This window comes from Vidua macroura, chromosome 7, assembly GCF_024509145.1.
Source record: "Vidua macroura isolate BioBank_ID:100142 chromosome 7, ASM2450914v1, whole genome shotgun sequence".
Lineage (NCBI taxonomy): Eukaryota > Metazoa > Chordata > Aves > Passeriformes > Viduidae > Vidua > Vidua macroura.
Genome location: NC_071577.1, coordinates 15,331,983 through 15,357,829, shown reverse-complemented (window position 1 = coordinate 15,357,829; position 25,847 = coordinate 15,331,983). Strand labels below are relative to the sequence as shown.

General features: G+C 39.6%; 1 protein-coding gene across 3 annotated transcripts in view; it reads left to right on the top strand.

Moving 5' to 3' along the window:
* The window catches only part of PARD3B (par-3 family cell polarity regulator beta), a 395,945-nt gene that overhangs the window by 294,818 nt on the left and 75,280 nt on the right, over positions 1-25,847 (top strand). For all 3 annotated transcript variants that reach the window (XM_053982562.1, XM_053982561.1, XM_053982560.1), the window contains 2 exons: positions 3,358-3,468; positions 19,073-19,369. In XM_053982562.1, coding sequence (XP_053838537.1) covers positions 3,358-3,468; positions 19,073-19,369 — 408 coding nt within the window. The remainder of the gene's footprint in view (positions 1-3,357; positions 3,469-19,072; positions 19,370-25,847) is intronic.

The window sequence follows — 25,847 nt, the reverse complement described above, 5'->3', positions numbered from 1 at the left end:
TCAGGCAGAGATGATACTGGGTTCTTTGTGGTTTAATGCTGTCTGTATATATTGCTTTTTTAAACAGTGTTAAATTTTGTGCTGCTTTTATTTTCTAATATTTGGTCAAGATTTTTGTGGAGGTGGAAAACATAATAATGAGAGAATGGAATGAAAAACAGTAATAATAAGGAAATGAATGGTTATGATATAGCAATATACAGAACAGGCCAAAAAAAACCCTACATCTGAATAGTTCCCTAGCCTTGAGCTATATGCTGCATACTTAGTATAACAAGTCAAAATTGTAAGCCTGCACAAATCCTATCTGAAGCAAAAAAATTATAAAGAAATAGTCATAGAATCATATAATGATTTGGGTGGAAGGGACCTTAAAGATGACCAGTTCCGCCCTGGCATAGGCAGGGACACTTTCCACTGTCCCAGGTTACTCAAAGCCCCATCCAACCTGGCCTTGAACACCTGCAGCAGCTCCACAGTTCCCCTGGGCAACCTGTTCCAGTGCCTCAGCATACTCAGTGAGCAATTTCTTCCTAATATCTAATCTAAACCTACCCCTTTTCACTTTGAAGCCATTTCCCTGTGTGCTATCACTCCTTGCCCTTGGGAAAAGTCCCTGTCCATCTCTTTTGTAGCCCCCTTTAGGTACTGGAAGGTTCAATAAGGTCTCCCTAGAACCTTCTCTTCTCCAGGCGGAACCCCAGCTCTCTCAGCCCTTCTTGATAGGAGAGGTGTTTCAGCCCTCTGACCATTTTTGTGGCTTCCTCTGGACTCACTCCAACAGCTCCACATCCTTTTGTATGTTGGAGGCCCCCAGAGCTGGATGCAGCACTCAGGATGGGTCCCACGAGAGTAGAGTGTAAGGGCAAAATCACTTCCCTCAACCTGCTGGCCACGCTGCCTTCAGTGCAGCACAACAACAAAAGTTGTTTTCATCAAGACCATCTCATTATTCCCAGTTTATAATAACACTGAAACTTGCCAAATTTATGGCAAGAGCAGCTCTACCAGCAAACAGCACTGTTTTTGTAAGGCTTGTCATGTTGGCAGCTATTGCAATCAAAATTGTCACTTTATTTTATTTAGAATGTATTTCTCCAGTAAGCAAGAAATAATATCTAGACTTGAAAGGGACATGTGTTAAAGACTTTTTTTTTTTTACATTTCTCTTGAGTATGAAACATATCCAACTTCAACTCCCTGCAGCAATACAAAATGCCCAAGAATAATGTTTTCAAAATCAATACATGCTACAATCAAATATGAAACTCCACAAAGCTATAATTGAAACTGTGAGAGAAAAGCAGGCAGCCTGAAAATAAACAAAGTACCAGAGCTGGATTATGACCAAGATGAAAGTGGTAATATGGCCTCCTGAGAAACCTGCCATGAGACCTTCCCAGCATGGGCAAGTGTCAGAAAGCAGGGGTGTTTCAGGAGCAGCCTGCTGGTGCTCATATCCAGGTGATTTCTTGTTTGCTGCCTGGCATCTCTGTAGAGAGTAATATATGCAGAGTTTCATTTGGCTTTTCTTTTTTACCTGGGTAATTTCATACCTGTGCACCCACCTTATTTTGTTCCTCCTCACTCTATGTACAACCTCTGTGTCTCTCATGTTTCCTGACTGCTGCCTTCACTGCCACTACCACCTTCTGATGAGGTGAGTGACTCCATTCTCTTGGAACTGCTGGAACTCAGAAAGAAGCAGTGAAATCAGTGTGCTGCTCTGCACTCAGGAAAAGGAAAAGCGTGGAAAGTATATTCTGTATTTCTGGAAGCGCTGAAATTAGTAGGGACCGTGAAAAAAGAACTGAAGATTGTTTATAGACAAGGTGTGTGTGTGTATTTTGAGCAAAGGATCCCTCAAAGAATGCAAGACACCATCTATCTCTATGGCGATACATAGGAGAAAAGAAAAAATCACGGAGTCTCTCTGCTCCCCAGCACAGTCCACGACAGAGGCACTATAAAGCATCTCATGTTACTACCTGTAGTATTTGCCCTTTTTATTAGTACCACATGCTATATGTCTGTCTCTCACATCCATCATTCCCTTTCTAACCAAGTTCTTATTGTCTGGAAAACTTGCTGCAGAGTTCCTAGTAACTTCATTTGACTACAAGCTCAGAATTATTAATTAAATTCACAAAAAAATTTGGATCATTATCTTATGAGCCCAACTGTTTGCAAAATTTCTGCTTTTGTCTGTGGAGAAACATAAAGTCAATGATTTACAGTTTAAGTATAGTCACAGTAGTTCAGCTGTTCCACTTGAGGCAGTTTGGGCTGACATGAAAAATAAGAAGTGTGTAAGAAAGATCATGGAGGCAATGCTGCAGACTTTCACAGAAGAGTTTGTAGTTTTGAGTCAGAGTAATTAGATTGAAATGTACTATATTTAATCAAGAAGTAATTACTTTTAATTACTTTTCTTTACATTGTTGTCGTGCATACAAGGACACATTAATTTGCAGGGGAAGACACAGGTTGATCATTTACTTGTGCAACTGAGAATTTTAAATTCCTGCAGAGGAGGGAAGGTTTTTAAACTTTTTGTTTGGTCCATAATTCATGAGTGTATTTGACCCCAGTAGTCTGTCTAACTCCACCAGAAATTAAATGTAAGTCCCCAGTTCAGCCACCTTTTATAGGCTGGGTAAAGGAGACTTGTTATGCATATTTGTACAGTGTATAAAACAACAGTGCAAGCCCCAAACCCACTGGGGCCTCTGGAGGACTTTCACAGCATAAATATTACATGATAGTATATTACTAGGCAGAAAGAAAACCCCAGAAGTTTATAAAAGAGCTCTTATGAACTGTCTAGGTTTGTACTCTTGGAACAAAGCAAGATTTTATTCTTTCTGATTTCATCCTTATTTAAAGACAAAAGACAGTAAAGAACAAATCCTAAAATCAGGTCATCATGAAAGAGAGACAGTAATTACTGGTAAGAGCAAAACAGTGGCCCAGTCTGGGGGCTGACACCACAGCCACTGCAGATGACTTTCAGAGAGCTGTCGTGTGGCAAGAGGAGCCTTCAAGCACTTTAAAATGTGCCATGTTAATATTTCAGCTCTGCAATGCCCTGCACTTCAGCTTTGATAGGGCTTTTCAACTAAGTTCCAAGCAGTAACTTTCAAAAGTACAGGGTCCAAATCAATTTGTAGCCAGTCCTTCCTCTTGCATATGGCCCAGGTAATACTGATAACATATCTTGCAATGCAGGAAATTTGTGAGTCACTAAGATATAAACTCACTGTTTTGATTGCCTAAAATTTCTGTGGTTTATGATAGATAAGTACTGTTTTTTCTTCTGTAATTACTTCCTCATGACTCCTTTGATATCTTTAACAGATTTGGAAAGAAGAAAGAAGATAAAAGTGGGAAGGCAGATCAGAAGGGGACTCCAAAGCAAGGCGTGCTTAAAGAGGAGGAGCTGGAGAAAATGAAAGATGAGCGTGAAAGGTGAGTAAATGGCAGCAGCATTTTTGTTCATCAAGTGAAAAACTTCAGAGCAAGGGGTTTCCTGAAGGAGCAGCCAGCCAGCCTGTCCCATTGTCCAGACAATGCCCACTGCAGTCAGGTCCAGCAAAGCCAGAGCATTAGGCTAGTCCTGCCCAAGTCAGAGCTGCTGTGTGACAGGAACTTGTTCTCCTGTTGTTTTTGTGAACTTCACTGTCTCGTTCAAATCCCAGCTTCTGCTTTAACTGATGAAGATCAGTTCCTTCAAAACCTCTTTCACCTCTGCCCATTCCCAAGGCTAGCTGACTTAGTAGTAATTTTCTCCTCTGCTTCTCTACAGCAAGAACCTCCTCCCTCCTCTCCTCCTCTCAAAAGTTTTTGCCATTGTTTTCCAGCACTTCAGACCTCTTTGGCTTCAGCTGGCTGTGCCATCACATAGTAGTTTTTGTACTTTGGTATGTTCTTTTCTGCACAGTGTTTGCTGGTAAGCCACATGTTTCAGAAGTCTGTATGCAACAAATGTTGAATATGCAGAGGAAACACCTGGAAGAAAGCAGGTTCAGATGGTTAAAATCAGTCTGCAGAGGTAGGAGTCTGCCAGCAGTGGGCTGGGCAAGAGGGGCAAGGCAAGAAGCTGGGTGAGTGCCTGCCTGGAGTTGCTGTATTTCTGAAGTAAGACATGGGAGTCTGTCCTGTTCATAAAATACACTTTTCTGTGCCCAATCTTAGTGAATTCCTTATCTTTACAGATTATGAGATTTTACAGTTTTCTGCTTTTCTCCATGTCTACTCTTCAGAAACCAGAAACAGTTTGTCAATGTCAACAATGTTCAGAAAACTCCACTTTCCCTTTCCCCAACTCATCCAGAAGTACTTTGTGTCCTGAAAAAGGTCTTTGTTTCCCTCTGATGGCTGCTATCAGAAAAGTTAAAGAGCCCATAGTTTCTGACTCTCAAGAAGTGTCTGCAGATGCTGTAAAACTTTACAAGTTGTAGTAATACATTTTGTCAGGGCAAGCAGAAAACTTTTCAGAGGTCTCTCTCCTTCACTGGAGCATCCTGCTCCTGGGAGAGGGAATGGAAGCAGACGTGGTTCCTTCTGTGCAGACAGTGTTTCCACATGGGTCAACCTTTGTGGTACTGGCTAGTGCCCAGGGAGAAGACACCCTGCTTTCATTTGAGTCATGCAGCGCATGGTCAGCCCTATAAATGGTAGCTAATGGGTTTGATTGGGGGAAAAAAGTCAATCCAAACCCTTGAAGTCTGCTGCTAATTTTTACTATTTTAAAAGCTAGCAAGGTATCTAGTTACTACAGCACTGCTACTGGATATGCTTAGCCAGTGCTTAAGTATTTAGTTCATCTAAGTTAAGTAGTGTCAGGAGAAACTTTGTACCATTTGTTTTAAAATTTCTATGCCGTGTCCTTGATTTTGCCAGATTGATGAGTGCCTTTATATTAAACTGCTGACTCCCAATTTGGATACTGGCATTTTGAGAGGTATGTGTCCTTCATTTTAAAGAAGCCAGTGTCTTTTATTAGGATCCTGGCAAGCTAAGAAGCATGTATCCCATCTGTTAAAGGGCCAGTGTCATTTACTAAAATGTTGGCAGGCTGGAAGGAATGAACCCTTCTGTCTAGAGGTCTAACGTTCCAATTGGACACGAGATAATTGTTCTTAATATTTCTTTAGCGTTCTGTGGTTTTTTTTTAAATTACAGTCACTGATTGACAGTAACTTGGTACGGCTGCATTAGAAACTGGCAGCTCAATGTCTTCATCATCCCGGTTTCTCTAGTAATGATTTCAGTTCTGACCTGGAAGAGTTTGTGACTGAAATGGAGAACAGCAGGTGTGTTGAGAAGTGGATGAACCAAGATGATATTTTTAACTCACTTACTTGATGATTCTTCTGTAAGGCACAAGAATAGGAATATCACGCTTTTGTATCAGGTAGTATATCTTAGATCTCTGGGGGATTCAAATTAATTTTTTTTTTTAAATCCCAGAAAAATAGTGATGAAATTTTCCCTATGTTATCCTCAAAGGAATGCAACACGTGCTGTAAAAACAAGCAATTTACTTCAACTTTCTAAATTAAGTAAGAGCATGGCTGTGTGTTTGTCCACATTGGACTACCTACAGGCTTACTATTGAACCCTTCTTGAGCTGGTCATAAAATAGAAGAGGGTCTATTTTTGTTAGAAGAAAATTATATAAAGAAGCTATTTCTCTTATATGGGTAAAAACTGTTTGGGAAATTGATTAAAATCACTAAGGAAACATTACCTGACTTGAATGTAGATCAGTCCTTTTGCTTAGTTGTTGACTGTTCACCTAATGATGATGCCCAGTAAGACAGTAAAGACAAGTTTTATAGCTCTGTCCCAAGATGTAGTAATTCTGTAGTGTAATTTAAGTCCAAGATTTTAATGCACATATTGGCAAAGAAAACCTTGTGGCACATTCACACCATAGATCATCTGCTCCTATGACTTCACTAGCTGCAATCCTGCATACTTGGTCTCTTATTTATAAAACTGAAGCTTAGTAGAACACATTCATATTTTCAGATCTGTTCTTGTTGAGTGAAATGAGCGTATGTTAAAACTACGTGGGATGTAATAGTAGAAAATACTAGAGAAATACAGCAAGTTTTGTCCCCTGATACCTGTGATCAAATCCTATCTTTAACAGCTTGAACAGGCTAAAATTGCTTTTCTAACATTTAGCCTTTCTAGAATAACTTAAATGCACATCTAATTTTACTTTTCCAAGATTAGCTGTATAACTAATTCTTGTTCAGATCCTCAATTCCATTATTACACTTCTAAAGTCAGATTTTTTGCTTAAACAGCTTTCTTAAATGCTGACTGCCTACCATACTAAAAGATTTTTCATCTGTCTGTTTTCTTTTTTTCAAAGACCATGTTGTCCATTTTGGACACTAGTGGAAGAGGTTAGAGTAGTTGATTTTTGGGCTGGGTGTGACAGGATTAATGATCAAGTGCTTTTCAGCATCTTAGCAGCTGTGGAACTTGCCTGGTTTTGGATATTGGTTTTGCATGCAATATATGCTTGGCAGCTCTCCAAAAAGCAGAATACTGTTCCAAGATCTCAGCTGAGAAATATTTTTTTGTAGGAAGTGCAATTTCAGTTTACAGGACTAGGCTGTCTCTCATCATTTTGCAGAGTTTTTTGATTGGTATTGGATAGGCACAACAATATTTCACAAAATCCCAGTCTTCTGTAAAGACTGCAGCCTTCTTACAGAAAATTTGACAAGCTTTAAACATGCAAAAATGTCAGATGTGTTCAGTGCACAGTTATGGGCTGTGCAGTACAAGCTCAGTGACTCTGGTTCTGATGGAAAACATCAGCTCCTAGGTATGTGTGCTACATGAGTGTAAGCCAATCATGCCTGGAACAGGTTGGATTTCCTGCTTGCACAGAGAAGGAATTGAACAGTGCATGTGCAACAAGTCTGGCACATCCAGAATGTGTTAGAGCTGGTGGGCGTATGCAGACAGAGTATTCAGTGCTCACTCTGTAATGCAGATGATTCCCAAAAGGACAGGATTTGCTTGCACTTTGGTCCTCAGTATAAATTTCCCTGGCAACTCTTTTTATGGGCTGCCAAATTTCAGATTTGTAAAAGTAAAAATAAATTTACTATTTTGCTAGCCTAGTAATTTCTATTTCCATTCCACATTGTCCCAGTCTCAGTTTGCAGTACAACTCTCTGTGCTGCAGTAGTTGCAGTTCTCTGAAGCATCTCCACATCCTGCACTGAAATGCTGATTTTATATATATATATTTTTTTTTTTTTTTTTTTTTTAACTGCTTGTATCCCCTAGCAATCCCCACCAAGATCAAGGTCTCATTGTGTTCATTGCTGTTAGGGAAGCTTGGGCCTGACCTCAGGTTGAGGTGGAAGACAGAAAATCTGACAGGAAAAAAAAGCATCCTCTGGGTGGGAATGTGACATGCAGGCAGTGCAACTGCTTGTCCAGGTTCCTAAAAAGTCCCTGTCAAGCTAAGAATTGATTCCAGACCTCAGCCTCAGGCTTCCTTTATTTTCAAAGCCAATACTTTATTATACGACTACTACTTCTGCAAGCTTCAAGTAGTGAACAGGAACTTTGGATGTTAGGCGTTCCTTCTTTAGTAATAGCCTTATCTGTGTCCAATTGAATATGAATTCAGTGCCTCCTTTAAATTATTTTCTTCTTCTCCCCTTACCTCCTTCAGTTTTCATTATGCCAAGGTGATGCAATGTCAGTGAATTTTGAGTGGGAGAAGACAGGGCCTCAGTTCAGGAGTATTGACTTAACTGGGGGTACAGTTCTTTGAGGTGGTGGTTTGTCCTTCCTGACACAAGTCACATGCTTCATTGGACTGAAGCCTTATTTTAAATAAACTCATTGTTTTGTTCATGCTTCAAAGAGTTTGGCTGTAATCAGGCATGTGCTCCAAAGGTCGAGAATCTGCCCATAAAAGGAAGAAACAAATGCTATATCTGAGGGTTATTTTGATCAAGCTGACTCAAATCTGTATTTTTAGTATGTTCAGTGTAAATTACTCAGAATTTATCATTTTAACGATAGGATGTTTGCTAGGTTATTAAATACTGGAAGAGGCCTTGTCTTTTCCTTCCCTCAAAAAAAGATTTCATCCCTTCCTCCATTTCTTTCCCACTCATTTAGGGTTCTTTTCATTTTCTAACATTTAAAAGTCATTGTAAAATGAACTGGATAAATACATTAGATTCATGAGTTTTACACAGCATAATTTGTTTGCCTTTTAAATGCAAATAGAGTGACTATCAATTGAAAGAAAAATATTTTTTCCTGTTTCTTTAGTATTATTTTACTCCAGTTTTTCTACTGAGACCTAAATCTCTCTTCCAACAGAATTGAACACTTACTTGACATTAGAATAAAATTTACAAAATGAAGCCCTGTGTTGAAAATAGGAGGATTTTTTTAAGTAGCATGAGAGTTAGTTAATGAGGAGGCACTCCATGTGAAAAATAATCCTCTGCACATTTTTGTGGGAGTAGTTTTGTTAAAACAGTCTTGGTTTTATAGTCCTCATCTGAGTTAACTGAGGAAAATTTTTAATAGTGGTGAGGTAGAGTGAGTAGAGTGTTAGAGAAGCAGAAGGAATATCTGGCCTCTGCTTTCTCAGTGTATGAACTGAATGCTTAAGTTATGCTGTATCTCAAATTGGGGTAAAACTAAATGGCTTCCGTTTTTATATTAAAGACTGAGTTTCCTTCACTTTTTAGAAACCTTCCAGCAACTGAAGAGCATTTCTCTCTTTCCTTATCAGCCCTGATGCTTGTTGCCTGTTCCCATAGTTAAAAAAATCAATACATATATTTTTGATACTTGGCAAACAGAGGTTTAATTTTGCAGCTGCAAGATCCCTGCATGAAGGGATGCATCGTACAGAAATTAAAACATTTAGAGTCCACTTAGAGAGGAGAGAGTACTTGGGTGTGAAACTTCATTCCCTTTCTGTCAGCATTTGGTTTATTATATTTAATTACAAACTGTTTGTATGTTACTGGAAACAAAAATGAAAATGAGAATAGATGGCTATATGGCAGTATGGTAGAAAAACCAAATTGCTTTGAATCAAAAGTTGAAATTCAGACTGTTGCAAAAATCAAAGTATGATTTTTTTAAATGCATAGTGCATCTTAGTGCACGTTCATACACATGCACGTTGTTGGCGACCCCATGTAGCTTTCGTTCCTGTGCATTCCACCTGCCAAGCCTAAAAGCATTATTATGGCTGTTTAAAGTTCATATTGATCTCTGATAAAATGTTCATAATTGCTATTCTCACCATTAAGCTCTGTGCTAAACCACATGTTTTTGGGACACCTGAGCTTGTGCATCATTATTTATTAAGGGTTAATCCAACATGGTAAATCTGTTCATTGAGTATTCCTGACTTTACAGCACAGCTAGGTCCTGTGGTTTAGACAAAATAAAGTGTTGGATGTGATCCCAGTTTTAATACTCCCAATTTATTATAACCATTGAACCCTGATCAGATCACGGATTGGATTGGATCCCAGTTTTTTAAATGTCCCAATTTATTGCTGGCTTGCAACCCTGATAAGAATACATATTTGATTAAGGCTTCAGTTTTCAAAAATTCCAGTTAATTACTTTTAGATTCTTATTAGATCATAGCCATATAGTATGGTATGTTGAAGTTATGAAAAAATTACTGGATGCTGTTGCACAGGTCAAGGTCATAGTTTCATTTTGTGCTGACAGTATGAAGTTATCAGATTTCTGTTTATTACTGTGGCAGCACTTGCACTGGACAGGAGGACAGATTAATCCCAACCCATTGATTCTGAATGATTCTCATTTTAGGTCTGCTGCTGCTTTGCATACCAGAACATGTAATAAAAGCCTACCATGGAACACTGGGAGATTGAGTTATGAGATGGAGATTGAGATTGAGTTTGAGTTTGGTTATGAGTAGTTGAGGTAGAGGATTTCACCTACCTTCCACAGGTTTTGTTGTAACATTTAGAACCAGATAGCAATTTCTGCTATTCTATTATTTCTGCTATTCTGCTATTCTATTATTTCTGCTAAGAGCTGCTTCATGTGGCTTTTTTACTGCTGGAGGACATTTTTAAGCATTAAGTCTACAGTTGGTCCCAGGTTAAGAGCATTAAGAACTGATGATAACAGAGCGGCACATGGAATTGGCCTTTTTCTTTAGCTATCACAGCGCGATTCCAGGCATTGCACGCTGATGGAAATTGCACTTCTAGATGTCATAGCTGTGCTCTCAAAATGCAAGCATGGAATTCTCATCCAAGCCATTTAGCATCCTTGTTTTGCTCGTCATTGAGGCACTGGTGTGATCTGGAGACACGTTTTCACAAGGTGTGCCACCTGTCCACCTAAGAGGTCGGAGCAGCTCAGGGGCAATGGCTTAAATGGGCCAACGCATGGTTCTCTTCTGTATATATCAGAGTTTTATTACTTCATGGTTGTTTTGGTTCTGTAAACCTGAAATGCTGCTAGAAACTTACAGGCCAAACTAATGAAGTGAAACTGGCCTAGGTACTAGCCAGCCAGGCTAAAAGAGTGCTTTCTAGGAGATGGACAATCCTGGCCTAGGGATTTCTTTGATGCAGTATTGAATGTAGGTCAGCTCTTGCCCACTCTTGAATCAATAAGGGCATAAGAATTACTTGGAAGCAGCATTTCATTCCTTGTCCTTCCATTTGTGATTTATGACAATCTATCATAAATCATTGACATGCACTTTGAAGCAGTGCCACAGCACAGAATTCCTTTTCTCAGACTCCCTTAGTTACTACAGCATAAAAATGAGAGTGCAACTCATGGGGATAGACAGGCAGGAAATCTGTTTGCATGTGTAAATCTCCATAGTGATCTTAAACCAAAATACCTGAAAGTCTTAAAGCTTTGACTGCTCAGGCAAAGCTGAGTTTTGCTTTCAAATCAAGGAATGTTAATTAGAAGCAACCTGTGAATCCCAGACTAACAGATGGAGACTGTTTGTGTTCCTGTACTGAGAAATTCTGTTCAATAGGTTCTAGGTTCGATGTCATGTGTAGAATAAAGAAATGTGCATGGAGTATCATATCACATTAAGCTAGGCTTGTTCCTTCCACTACTGGGATTTCATTCAAATGAAGGCATAATGTTTATGCAGTTGCAGAGATGGTTGTGGGAACTTATGAGGTGTCACTAGGAGGTGGAGCTGCAAGTACCTATTCAGGAGATGTTCCAATACCCCCTTCCTGACAGAGGTGGCCTCGGGGACTCAGTAGATGCCAGTTTTCCTGGGTCTATCCTGAGTTGTGTTGCTGCATGTGATTGTGATTGTTGGGTTTTCATGAGGTGTCAGATCAATGTTGTGCCTTCCCATGGTCATTGCAATGTCTCTGGTATTTTTCTTAAGACAGTGTTACCAGTCCTGGTGGTTTTGATTGATACCTGCTACAGCAATTGCTGGAGCCGAGTAAGTCACTGGCAGCAATTCAGTTCAGGTGGATGTCTCCATCTCCCCATAGCTTTTCTGCAGGTGTACTCTGGTTACTTTATACTTATTCTCTGTTTATCTGATGATCTTCTCTGAAACAGTTTGATGTGTCAGTTGGAGAGGTTGGAGGGATGATTATGTGGCTTTGACTGCAATTGGTATTGTGTGCATTCCTGACATTAAGATCCCAATGTCTAAAGTATACACAAAATTAAGTCTTCTTTTCCAAGAGTATTGTTATTTTAATTCTCTTTTCATGACTATTTGTTCCAGAATGAGTCAATGTTCACAAAAGGGACTCAGGTATGATATGCACAGCACCTTACATATCTTTTTAACACCAAAGTGCAAATGACAGCAACCTGAGAGTTCATTTGAATCAGCACTGGGAGCTGGGCCTTGCAACTGCAGCTAAGGGGTGCAAAGTCTCTGCAGACTCAAGGCCATTTTGCAGGAGGGAGCTCTTAAAGGTGTCAGAACATCTCAGGTGAAAGATGTCAAAGTAATTTTGACAAATCTGGAATGTTTCCACTCCCTAATCCCCATTGTCACAAAACAAGGAACATCCCGTTGACAGGAGACTGAGAAACCTGACCTGTGTAGTCAGGCTTGTTTTCAGCAAGAGATTGAGCAGGATGACCTTCAGAGGGTGCCTTACACTCTATATTTTACTGATATTGTCACTTCAGGATGATAACTCCAGGGTAGCTGTGAGAAAAGAAAATTATATAATGCTGTAAACTATGGACTATAAAATACTTGGCTTTTCTGATAGCTGGCTTTCTGTAACCTGCTGCATTTCATACCCAATGTACAACTAATGTGGACAGGCAGAAAAAACTTTCTCTGATTTAACAGCAAAGGTAAAAATCATGTTCTTGTTGAAGTTCATAGGACAGAAGAAAACACACTGACCTCATTAGAGCCAGGATTTTCTTTAGAGGGCAGGATCCTGTGTAAGCTGGTAATCACTTCTTGTCACCTCTGAAATAAATGGAAGAACATTAAGACCTCAGTCTTGTCTATCCAAAGCTCCCATTCCTCGTTTTGTGGTATGAAAGGGCTATGTTTCATCTTTGGTTTCTCATAATCTTACATTTTAAAGTCAGCATAGCTCTATCTCCTTCTTAGGTTTTTCTGTCCTCCCTTTCTTTACTTATAACATTCCAAAGGCAGCTTCTTTGGTCAGTTCAGTATTTTACAGGCATGGGGTAGTTTTCTGGAGCAGCCAACATTTTATGGATTGGTGGGTTTTTATCATTGGGGCATTTAATGGTGCTACAAGAGCTGTATCTTGTTGCCCTGAGTTAGTCTCTAACTCCCTTGAATTTGTGGCTTGCCTCTCTTTATTTCTGAGACTGTTTCTATTCTTCTTTGCAATTACAGATACTAATTATGGGGGAGATGTTCAAATCCAGCACAATAGAATGAGCTGGAATGAAGAAAGACTTGCATAGCTTATAGGAAGGATGTTTCTGACAAATATGGCTCCAGTAGAATACCATGAAAGATAATACTAAATTAGATATTTTTTGATTCTTCGTGAATCTGTATCAGATGTCCTCAATTTGCTAGCAAGAGGTGGGTTTTTTAAATTTTATTTTTTGCTATGGGACTTGCCTGCCTCTAGAGTTTTGTTAGATGATGTTGTTGGAAAAAATAAAAATGAGTGTTCTCCTGATAAAAGAGGCAGGCTTGAATAGGATTGTTAATGTCATTGTAGGCCATGTCTGTCTGCAAAATGATTATGGAATTTAAAAAATTAAAATCACTGTACTGAAATTATCTCCTCTGATACTCAACTGAAATATACCCATTCCCATCAGTGATTATGGCTTATGAATATCTAAAGGAAGGATGTATTCATTTTACTGTTATGTAAATGAATGAAAAAACAGTATTTTAGTTACCAAAATATATTTTGCTAGCAGCTAAAAAGGAATTAAAACATTAAACCCAGTGGAAATCTAAGTGACCTCCTGCAGAAATAGGCTGCTTGCCTCTAGACAACCCGTTACTCAATATATGTATGAATTAGGTAAATGAGACACAAAAGCAGAGAGTAAATCAGATGTAAATTGAGTAATCATTAGAGTATGTAGATCTTAAGGAGAGTCACATGAGTGGAGAAAAAAGCAATGAAGTAATTTTTATTCTGCTGTTCTCAAGGAACAACTGAGCAGAATGTTTAGCATCTCAATCATCTCAAAAGACTTTAAACATTAGGCCCTCTTAAGTTTAGGTATACTTTAAAGTGGTGGTGTCCACACTTGATTCACTGGTTTTATTCTGCTCCTCTTATTGCAAATGGAATAGAAATTATCCTAAAGACCTATGGCCCGGTTTCTGTTACATGTTTTGTTTCTGCTTTTTATTTGTTCTTTTCCCCCAGGAACATCTTTCATTGACTTTGCCAGCATCTTGCTCATTCATGTACCTGCTCACGCTTCCACAAAGTCTGTTACTTTTATACCACCATATAAAAAATTTTCCTCTATTCATCTGAAGTGGAAACAAAGTCCCTTTGTTTATACATTACTTTGGTTAGCAAATACTTTTTGGGTCCTGGGTTTGTCTACTTAGATATGCACCTTGAGGCTCAAAACATGTCATTCTTTGTGCTCTGCTCCGTACTAAGTACGTGGTCAGTGCATGGTAAATTAAAAAAAAAAAAAAGTTACATTACTTTTACTCTTTCACTGGAAACTCAGAAGAAACAGGATTTTCTCAGAGCTTATGGGGAGTACAAGGAAGGAGGAGTTCAAACACCTCCAAAAATGTGGTGTTTTTTGTTGTGGGCTTGTTTTGGTTGTTTATCCCTACATTCAGCTGTTGTGATGTGAAATACAGTCTTGCAGGTCTCCGAGTAAGAGAGCCCATGGTCTCTTCTGAGCCAAGCTTGCCACGTGCAGGTTTTTCACTCTGGTCAGACCTAGTAGCTGTCAGTGCCACTGAGTAGCTTCTCGTGTCTCCTGTTGGGCAGCAGGCACCCTGTCTCCAGCCTGGGAGACGTGAGTCAGGAGGACATGAGTGTCTGAGTCTCGAGCTGATGCAGAGTGACCCTCATTAGCCTGTGCCGCAGTGTGCAAAGTTCATTTTGAGCTGGGGCTGCAGCTGGGCCCCCAGAAGTGCAGGTTGGGCTGCAGCTGGTGTCTTGCTGTTTATTTCCCATTGAAGGCCGTCTTCGGGCTCCACAGCTTTTAATGACCCTGGCCTTCTTTGGGCTACTGAATTGGTAACATTAAGTCCTGTATTTTCATTTTCACAGAGTCTTAGAAGCTTCAGCATTTTCTTGTTGCCCACTCACAACCCACCCACCCAGCTTCCATCTGCTGGGCCAAGAGATGAGAAGTATCTCTTACAGCTTTTCCTAGCCCTCACATTGCATCCCCAAAAGCCTTTCTGGGTCTTCTCCAAAAGTCACTTCTGCTCAGCTCTTCTGGAGTTTTCTTGAGGTAGTTCACATCCCTTACTGCAGCTGCTTCACTCTGTGTATTCTGCAGTCTTTTAATCCAGCTTTTGCCTGTCAGTGTCTCTGTCACCGATGTCAGGCTAAAGCGTTTTACATTGTGTTTGTCACAGGCGGTGAATACATATGTGGTCATTGACAGTAGCTCAGCAGAAACACAATAACTTGTTAAGCCACAGTAACTCAATCGCGTGTCTGAGCTGCAGCTGGAAGGAGCTGTTTGGGCTGTTAACCCTTTCCTGGCTGCTGCACTCTAGGTGTGTGCATCTTTTCATGTGTTACTAGATGAGAACTGACCGTGTATGATTGGTGCAGATATGTCAGATGGGAAGGGTATTTGAAGGATAAATGAGAGTGTTCCTTGATTTATAGCTTTGGGGGTGTGCTATTGAACAGTACATGAGGCGTACAGAAGTGTTTTCAGAAGACTGTGTCCCGCTTCTAGAAGTACAGTATGTATATGGATTTTGTCTTTATTTGACTTCTACAAATGCAACATGTTTTCAGAAAGTTGTCTGGAGTTCTGTTAAGGTTATTTATATTTTTATCAAACTATATATTTTCTGAAATTATTTCACAGAATCACAGAATAAACTAGGTTGGAAGAGACCTTTGAGATTGAGTCAAACCTATTTGTTGTAGGGAAAGTCTAGAGTAGGATACATGTTTGGATGCTATTGAGAAAAAGATGGGTCACAAGAAAAGAAAAAAGAAAGGGCATTTCCTGATATGGCACTTCTGTTGCCTGTCCTGGCTGCCTGTGTGCCAGGGCTCTGTTTTCACAGAAACACAGCTAAGGGGAGTAGGTGCCGTTGTGCAGTGGCTTAAGTGAAGAGCACAGTGTTCAGGCGGTCAAAGAGAGCAAGCAGAATTAATATGAGATACTCAAAAGGAAATACGTTCATTTCCCTTTATTCTGTATGAATTTTTCTTTTCCCTTTCCCTCATCAGGAAGTTTATAGAAACTTTAGTGCTTCTACTAAATTGTTGAGATGGTGATCTGTACCTCTCCTCAGCTCTTGTTTCACTGCCAGCATAGTAGTGCTGAGGGGCATTTTATCTTTCTTCACAAATTTACACCAGTTGTTTAACCAGACCCATCCAGTGCTGCAAGTTGGGGGCTGTCTTGTAGTAACTGTTCAATGAGCTGTTCACAGTTACAGTTGTGTTAATTTAAAAGTATTTTGGTTTTTTAGGTTGGTTGGTTGGTTTTAGGGGAGGGGGTTGGGATGGGGAATAAAGATTTTGCTGTTTCAGATCAGGAGAATTTCAAAGGCGGGTGGACAAATGGTGAATGACTAGAGTGGGTTACAGAGAAGTGGTCTGCTTAGTAGAGTTGGCAGAGCATTAAAGAAGTTATGGAAGGAGCAGTACTGTTTTTTGTTTTTTTTTTTTCCCTCAGTAAAGAATTCCTGGGCACCTACTGGTATGTGCTGTGGATAAAATTGCTTTAAAACTATATGAAAAAATTATGCCAAAATACAGTGTGGAAATTTAAAACTTCACAAAAATGCAAGAAATTTCAAAGGTGAAAAACACGTGAGAAGCCATAAAAGGGCAGGTAAATAGAAAGAAATTAAAAACAGCCATCTGATAGTTTGTTTCCCTATATTTGAACATTTTGTTTGAAATGAAAAAGAGATCACTGAGCAAATTTTATAGATTTGTGTGGAAGAGTGAAAAGAAAACAAGAAATCTTAATGCAATTGTAATAGATGTATTGAAAGGATGAAGCATTGATCATAAAGAATTTCACATAGCCAGGTATTGACTGGTCCATATAATATAGAATGGAAATAATTTTTTTTTAGAAGATTTGACTTATAATACTGGCAGCAGTTGAAGATTGTGCTCAGAAGGAGAAGCTGAAGAAGCTAGGCTTATTCACAGGAACAAAAGAAAATTGTGGTGACCTAATTCCAGCTTTTGTTGTGCAGAATATACCAGTATTGATAGCAGGACAAATTACTCTTTCTATCAGACATGAAAGCAAGATTAGCGTGATGCTGCTGGCTGCACTACTCTTGCTTTCAAAGCAGTCTCAAATACCTAGGGGACCAGTGATGTACTGGCCCAAAGAACATGAAGGCTTGTCATTTTCTGAGAAATTGCTGTGACTCATCTCGGGTCTGTGCCATGCCTTCTGCACTGACATGTGATACGACCATTCCTTGAAATGTAGTTTCTGCCTGTGTACTGTGCGTGTATGTACCCACGTCTGCCACAGGACTTGTATCTCTTTCTGTGTATTCCCGCACTGAATTCTGTGATTAGGGATTCTTGGTCACTAATTGAGGGTGAAGCACTCCACAGTTTCCCAGGTTAAACAAACTAAGTGACCTCAGCTGCTCTCCTAAGTCTCGCCCTCGAGGCCTTTCATCATCTTGGTTTCCCTCCTCTGGACATAAAATAACACTTTGATGTCCTTTTTATGTTGAGGCACCCAAAGCTCAACCAAAGCACATGCTGCCCAAGGTGGGGCACTCAGAATTTGAGTACTAGAGAGGAGAAAGTTCATCTGCTTCACTGAGGGAAGGAAGAATGAATAGGGGGCACCCATCCCCTTGACAATTGTTATCATCTGAGAAGGCTCATCCTGCTGTAAAGTATGATTATATTTTAAGTGTTGAAAACCAGCATCACCTAGCACAGTTAATGGAAAGCATTAGTGGTACACATTGATATACTCAAGTATATGTGTAGAAAGGCTTGTTGTTCTCATTAGAATTATCTGTGAACCTTTTTATCTACAAATTATTTCCAAAGTATTAGCATTTGTTTTGATGATACAAACTAGTGAAACAAAATAAGTAGTGTGAATCCCATTCTGCACCCAGTAGTTCCTGTCTGTCAGATGGAAGCTCCCAGTGTGCTCATTGTTTTTCTAGGGAACCTTTTTTTCCATGCCTTGTAAAGACTTTCTCCAGAACACCTTTGTTTTTCAATATGCAGGGTTCTGAGACCATTAAGCCTTACTTGGGTAACCAAGTCTGCCAGACCTTTTTCACTTTTACCCTGTGGTGCAAATTATACTGTTCTTTCTACACTGCTGTTGTGCTTCCAGTTACAGTCAAAAGCAAATGTTGACTTCTGTCAGGCATTGCATCTCTATCTTTCTTCTGTTCCTTGTTTCTTCTTCCATGCTCCTCTATTTTCTGTAAATCCTATTTATTCCATACCATGGTCAGCATTCTGCCAGATCCATCTCACTGCACTTAATTACACTCTGTTGAAGAGTAGCTGAGCAGTTAACAGAAGAGCTCACAGTCTTGCTGTACATTTTTTCTCCAGCAAGAATGTTGAATCATTGAATATCATCTTAGCTTGAAATTTACCTGAATATGTTTTACTATTCCAAAGAGATTACACAATGGCCCTGATTAGCAGCAGCATTTTGTAATACCACTTAAGGCTTTATCACAGTGGAATACTGCCAGTAGCAGTCTTTAATTCACTTATATGTACCAATTCATTTCTGTCAAATTTCTAATTCTAATTAATTCTTTGCTGTTTTACTTTCCCTATCCCCTATATAATAAGGTGTGATTTTCACATTTATTTAGCCAAAATAAAAATTTTTAAAAATTAAATCTTCAGCAGATTAATTGTGGTCCTTTGATTTGAGACAAATGTGCCATCTCTCCATTTATGTTCATATTTAATCCACTTTTCACAAGTTAATGTATTTAGGAGAATCTTGGTGGGTCAAGTAACCAGGGGTCAGTAACAATTTTACTGGCTAATTCAGATTAAAAGTTTCAGGACTGGGTTGGGTATATGCAACTGCAATGTGGAAGGTAGGTGTATAATTAAACCTGTATGTGTTCATGCATCCACACTTGTGAAAAGCCACACTATATTCAGCATTATTTTTTTTTCACCAGAGTGGTGACCAAGCTTGGTTACAAAGGCGATTGCCAGAGATAAAGAACAAAATAGCTGCATGCACCACTGTGTTTTATCTGGCAGTTTCACAGTGTACTGAAAGCTCTAGATGGTTGTGTTCAGGGTTGATGTTTCAAGTTTGTGTGGTGGTTATGGTTGAAGCAGATCCCATTGTATATTTGTTCTTTGCTTTTCATTGTTAGGATTGGTGCAAAGCATCAGGAGTTGCGGCAAAAGCAACTGAGAGGCCTGAGTGATTATTCTGCTGGTCCTGGAGGACCTGACATTGATGATGATGAGGTGGATCCAAACTATGCCAGAGTGAACCACTTCCGAGAGGCTTATCCCCCAGGAAGCATCTACAGACCCTCATCACCAGCAGTAGGAGAAACCTTTGTTTATCTGCGGGATTCTTCCTCAGCACCATTGGAGAGGGAACACTTGGAAGGACTGTATGCAAAAATAAACAAGCAGCACTACCCACAGACTTCTGGTGACAGGTAATATTGCCACCTGGCATTACAAAAAATGATAGCTTGGTGGGGAGGGAGCCTGGGCCTAGGCAGGGGGTCAGACGTGGGACTGTTCTGATGGCTGAAACCCCTGAATTTACTGACTAGAAAGCCATGAATTTCCTCTTACCAAAAGCAAGATTTGCTGCAGCAGTAACCCCAGAGCATCTGAGCAAGACAGCAGTCAAACAGAAATCATTAAAGAAAAGTCCATATTTCACAAACAGAATGAATGAACTGACTGCAGTCCAATTCCTGCACTGCTGAAAGAGTGTTTTTCCCTCTTTCAATTGGGAATAGTTCTTACCCTGCAGCAAAAATAATCTCAGCTTTCAGATCCCTTTCAATCCTGTAGATCATCAAGTGTCTATTAGTAACAGGTTTTGTGTGATAGCATGATATATTGTATATGTTTATGGTTTAGATTTTCCCAGCTGTGTGATATTACACACTTTCAATTAGTTTGGGGAGAGGACTGAGAATCATGGCATTTTTATGCAGACTGTGAAGTGTGGCTTCACAAGACTGATTGCCTTTCACAGTCTTTCCAATAACTAAGTGGGAAAGAAAGAACAATTTTTAATCCTTACTGTCAAGCTTCCAGCATTAAAGAAAGCTGGTCAAGTTTTTTCCTGGGTTAAAGGGGAAACAAAAATTTGTTTGAGTTGATGAAGTACCCACCATTATGACGATTTTAAAAATGGTTGCTTCTGGAATTTGGGGCTAAAAGAACATGAGATTTCATTTGTGGCATTAGTATATCAATGTTGGCTTTTTCAAACCAAAGTACAAGAGTGTGGGCAAGTCTGTGTGAAAGGAAGAGCTGACAGAGGACAGACATGGGGGACTTTAGGAGTTGTGCATGCTTTGAGTTCATGTTACAATCTGTAGTGTCTCCCCATAGCCTCAATCTGTACCATGTAATACCACACTCGTTAATTTTGGAGAAATATGTCAGCACAGATATAGGAGTGTTTCCAGTTTGTGGCATCATAGTACTTTAAAAATGTATACTGAGTCATTGTTATAAATACTTATAAATATAATAAAACACTTCTGACATAAATCTAAGTTCATAGCAGGGAATGGGCCAAGTATCTTTCTCTTTCTCACCTAAATACAGTATGGTAAAATTCTTTCCAAACATAATGACAGGGCTTTTTTTTTTCTTTCATATCATTAACTCCTCCCCTATTGCATAAAAAAAGAGGTGGTGATCCCAGCTTTTTACCAGCTAGTGGATTTCACTTTACTAGAAAAGTCTTGAGGTAACTGTAACCGAAGTCAAACAAAAGTTGCACGCAGTAAAGGGATCAGAAACTGAGTTTGTGCTAACTCAATAAACCAACATCTGAGAATTCCCAGTGGAAGGTACCTAAATTCAGGTGTGTGTATCCTCCAAATATGAACGCACACATGTGTAACTCAGCTAGACTAAGACATTGTTATAAAAGTTGCTTCATAATTTCAGTTTTAACAGGATTTTATAGCTTTACGTTTTAAATATATCATCAGTTTTGAAAGGAGGCCTATAGATTGTCTTTCCATGCAGAAAAAAGAAATGCTCAAGTCTTTCATTCTGCCTTCTAGTGGATTGATTGTATTGTGGTTTTGACTACACTGAATGAACTCTTGACTTGCTATGGGGACAAGATTGAAGTCTCAACCAAGTTTCGATTTGCTATTGGGATCCTGGATTTCAGTGTGAATTTAGCTGTAATTGCATGATAACACGATAACTCAGTTGGAAAAACTAAAACCAAAACATTGAGTGGGCAGGAAAAGTTACCTCCTAGCCGAGCCCATGATGAGAAGTCACACTGAGAGGCTGTTCCATCTGTACTGAAAGACCAACAGTCCACAACTTTGCTTTGTTGAATTTCTCAGGCTTGTAACCAGATTAGGAAAAAAATAGGAAATGTGAGATTCTTATTAGGCTGCCTTTGTTCTTTTTTTAAAATCTTTCTTTTCTTTGTCTGAGAGACAAAATGGTGTTGTTATTCACCAGCAGAAACGTGCCAAACATGAATAATTCTATGTGAATTTATGCAGTGGGTCGTGAGGTCTCAGCCAACAGTTGTTGAATAAAGTGTCAACTTCAGGCAAGGAAATCTTTCTGTGCTAGAGGGAGAGTATTGAAAGGAGAAAGAGATGTGGAAAGAAAAATCCCTGGATAATGTGTTAATTAAGAAAACAATCTGCTTCCAAGGGTCAAGTATGAAAACTACCTTGTCTGCCTCAAAATTATAGGAAAGGGTTACAATGGATGCTTATAAGCCAAGCCACAGTTATTTTGTGTTTGTGAGGCTGAACATTTATCAACGCATTGGTCACATAAACACTTATGCTTTGCTCTTGCTAGTACATGCATGCTTTCTCCCAAAGTTTTGCTATTAATTTTACTTCAGATGCATGTTTCTTTCTCCCACATGTGACTCTCAAGTTGTAATGTAGTGCATGGAGACTTCATCAGTGACTAAAGTAAATGGGGTTAGGAATAGATGGAGGATTTGAACATAGAATAGATTACTTCAGTTCGGTCTGAGAACTCCAGTTATGTATCATTATGATTGAGAATTAAAACTCATCGTTTGAAACAAGAAGTTAATTTTTATTTTATGTTATTTTTGCAGAATAATGTATTAGCATAATTTTAAAAATGGGAGGCCATTTGTAAAGTATGAAACTTAGTGGACAGAAAAGAGCTGTTCACATTTTGCATGTGCTTTCCCTTTTCTCATCACCAGAATCCTTCATGTATTCCTGGTTCATTTTTCAGCATAGATTTACAGTTTAAGCTGAGAATGTCCCTCAGCATGCAGGAAAATAGCAGGCTGCACATGTATGGGCTCTGTTGCTGTAATCATGATGAAGTATGTTTGCTGCCTCCAACACTGCTCCTCAGAGCACACACAGATCTGCTTCACATCGCTGTTTGTGCACTAACGTCCCATTTACCTCCACTTGCATCTGGCATCTCAGGGGCTTTTTGCTTTGGGTTTTTGGGGGCTTTGCTTTGTGTCTTATTTACAACTGTTGTGTAGTGTTCTTCTGCACTGCTTCACAATTGTTGATTTTCATTCCAACGATGACTATATTCAGTGAAATAGAAGTAATTTTTTGTGTATATTTTGCTGAAAGCTTTGGAATCCTTAACTAAGAGAGGTGCTATATAAATGTAAATTGTCCTTATTAATGAATACAGTGAAAGCATTAGCATGATCAGTGTATTCTGTGAATGTTAAGTTAGAGTGGAAAAAAATCAGCTGGCAAAATCTCACATTTCTTTGTAAATCAAGCATTTTTCTGTTTATTTCTAATTAGCCACAATTTTCTGTAATGCAAATGGCATCCCTAAGGATGGTGCAGCCTGCACAGCCACCTTGTGCAGCTGGGGAACTCACAGGGTCTTTGCCTGAGACGCTGTGCGTTTCCGAGCCTGCGGTAGAAGCTGAGTGATCTGTGGCCCATATGTTCCTGAAATGGGTGGTAAGTCACATCTCCGAGTTTAGTCATCAAGGCTGTGCCATGACAGTGCTAAGTTGCACCGTGGCAGAGCCTAGGTGTCAGACCAAAGCCAAAAGAGCAGATGCACAACAGTATTATCACTTAAATGTCAGGCATGTCACACGGTGAAACCCTTTCTCACATTTCAAATAAACAATTTCGTCTTCTTCCTTCCCGTGAAGATGGTGCTGTCAAGTATATCCAAACACCCCAAGTACATCTCTGGAAAGGTTCTAGAGACTTTGCTCAACTTATTTTCTCAGCCCAGAACTATGAAACATTAAAGTCTGATGCCAAATTCATTGCCAAGTATAATTCTTCACTTATTTATGTGGCTTATCTTGGGGAATTTCAAAGTGCTGGTCTGACAAAAATGAATACAGTTTTCCTTTGTTTAGCAAGAATAGATACAGAGCTGTATCTTGTTGCAGTTAAAAAAAAATACCAATAAAAAACCAGCACTCTTTTATTATATAGGAGTAAAATCCAAAGGCCCAAAGTCAGATCCAGCTTTTTTTTTTAAATTTTGGAGATGCTGTTTGGGGACCCACTGTGGAAGATCTTAATTGCTATAATGATAATTAATTAATTGAAAAATAGATCTTCCTTGTTTCAGGGTGAATGTTCCCTTATGGCAACTTGCAGTTTTCAGAATTCTCAGTCTAGCAACATGCAAAGTTGAAAATGAGAAAATGAAACCCATGCCTCTGTGTCCCTCACAGCTCACTCTCAGAGCTGGCCTGAGTCAAGAGGGAGAGAGATGCTGAGCAGTCTGCCTCTCCCTCTAAAGGATCAAAGGAAGAAATTGCTGTACCTGTCCTGAGGAACCAAGTGCCAAACGTAGGCAATGTGTAAGCCTGAGAGGAGGGTCTAAAAAGGGTCCAGAGTTTTGAAATGTAGCAAAAAGAGCATTTCTTACTAAAAGACTAAAAGCTTGTCTTTTGGGCAGGTATGGGCCACTCCCATCCTGCTCAATCCAAAGCCATGGAAATCCTGAGCTGCACAGAAAAGGATTTGTTGAAAAAGGGTGAGCTGAGGTTGCCCGGGTGTGGCACTTGGCCATGTGTGTCTCATGTGCCAGAAGCTGAAGTTTTCTTGTTCTCAGTTCAGAGCACTGTGGGCATTGCTCATCATACGTCCATATACAACACCTTTCCCCAGTGACTAGCCTAAAAACAATCCACTGCTCTAGGAATAGATGGTGCTTTACTCAGGAAAGATTATTCTTTGAGATGGATATCAGGAAGGCAAGGTGGAAATCGAATGAGGCTATGTAATATCTATGTGCCCTTTGCCACTGTACCTTGCATTGCTGTGGAAAGAGAAATATGGTCATGCATTGGAATATTTTGATTTACAAAGTGTGACAAGTACAAGCAAGGTATGTAGTCTCTCTTACCATAGAACCTCTTCTGCTTGGTATCCTAAAATCATCTGTGCTTTTTCTTTGTCCTGTACTACTTTACATCCCGAGACTCTCCTCTGATTCCTCTGGAATTTATTCTTTCTGAAACATACCACGGGGCCTTCTGAACCTTTGGCTGCCATCTGGTCACTGCTTCCCGTAATGTTAAAACTGAAAACTTAGCATTGGGCAACTTACTGTCTGTCCTGGCTGATAAATTTCTGACAGCAGTTAAATTCAGAGTGGCATTGGCAGTACAGCAGAGGTTTTGTGGTTTCTGGGGCCTCTCAGTAGAGCTGTCCTGCTTGTGGGAGCAGGGTAGTCCAGAAAGCCGTTTGGCCACCAGTTCCAGTGTAGGCTGTGCTACTGGAGTTAGACTTGTATTATGTATTTTGTTCCTAATATTACTGGCAGTTTTCTTCCTTGGAAATGTGCATGGATGCTGCATACTCACTGTGCCAATTAGGGGAAATGTTGGGTAACTGGACTGCCTGAGGAGATGTGTTTAAACAAGCCTTGGGTTTATTTCCCACCTATATGGGGAAAAAAAATTTAAAATCTCTGGGTAGCATTCAAGCAAAATTACTTAATGTTTAGAGTTCACTCTGCTTTTTCCCAGGAACTCCTCATCCAAATCTTCCAACTTTGGCACCCAAGCCCTATCATTCACTTCTCACGAAAACCCAGATTTCATGGAACTCAGGTGACCCTGAGCACTTTGGAGCGTGTCTAAGGAGAAGGAAGTTGTCAAACTGCTGCTGCTGCCATGTAATGTGTGCATGCTTGTTTGAGGCCATGCATTCTTCAGCAGAAATAAATTCTGTCAGGAATAGTCACAAATCTGCCTGCGTGCATTCTGCCTGCTAGGGCTTGCATTTGGATCACCTCACTTATTGACAGATGTGTAAAATTTTATATACTGCACTCCCACAACTCCCTTGTGAGTGTCCTGCTGCAGATGCTGGGGAGCCTGAGTTTTGGCAGCTGTGTTAAGCATTCAGGTTTGGGTTGGGGCTTTTCCCTCCAGCCCTGTCTTTTCTTATGTGATATATTATTCTATGGAATTATTTTCCATTAATTCTGCATATTTACTGGTAATGTCCCATTCTTTCAGCTGTTTGGATGCAAATGCAAAAGATAGGTCCCTGAAGAGAAAGCCAGGTCTGTTACTGGGAAGATGAGACTATAGCAGAGGATATAGTCAAATGCAGATGGTGTTGTCAGCCTCTTAAATGTACAAATAAAGACAAAGTGAGATCGTCCATGCAGCTGGAATGAAATCATATGGCCTTGAATGTGTTCCTGACATAGTGTATTTCCTAGTGTGAGCAAGAGATGCTAAATTCTGTTTTATGCAGGATGTAATTTGGCCAAAACCTCATACTTGCCTCTTTAACCAGCAGCAGAATGATGTGTATATTAACTTTTCTCTGTGCAATTTTTTAAACAAAACGCCATTTGATTTTAAATGCTAATATGTGTGTGTGGCTAATTAAGAAGCCAGAATTGACTGTAAGGTTCACTATAAGGCTCCAAGAAAGAGAGAGGAAGATC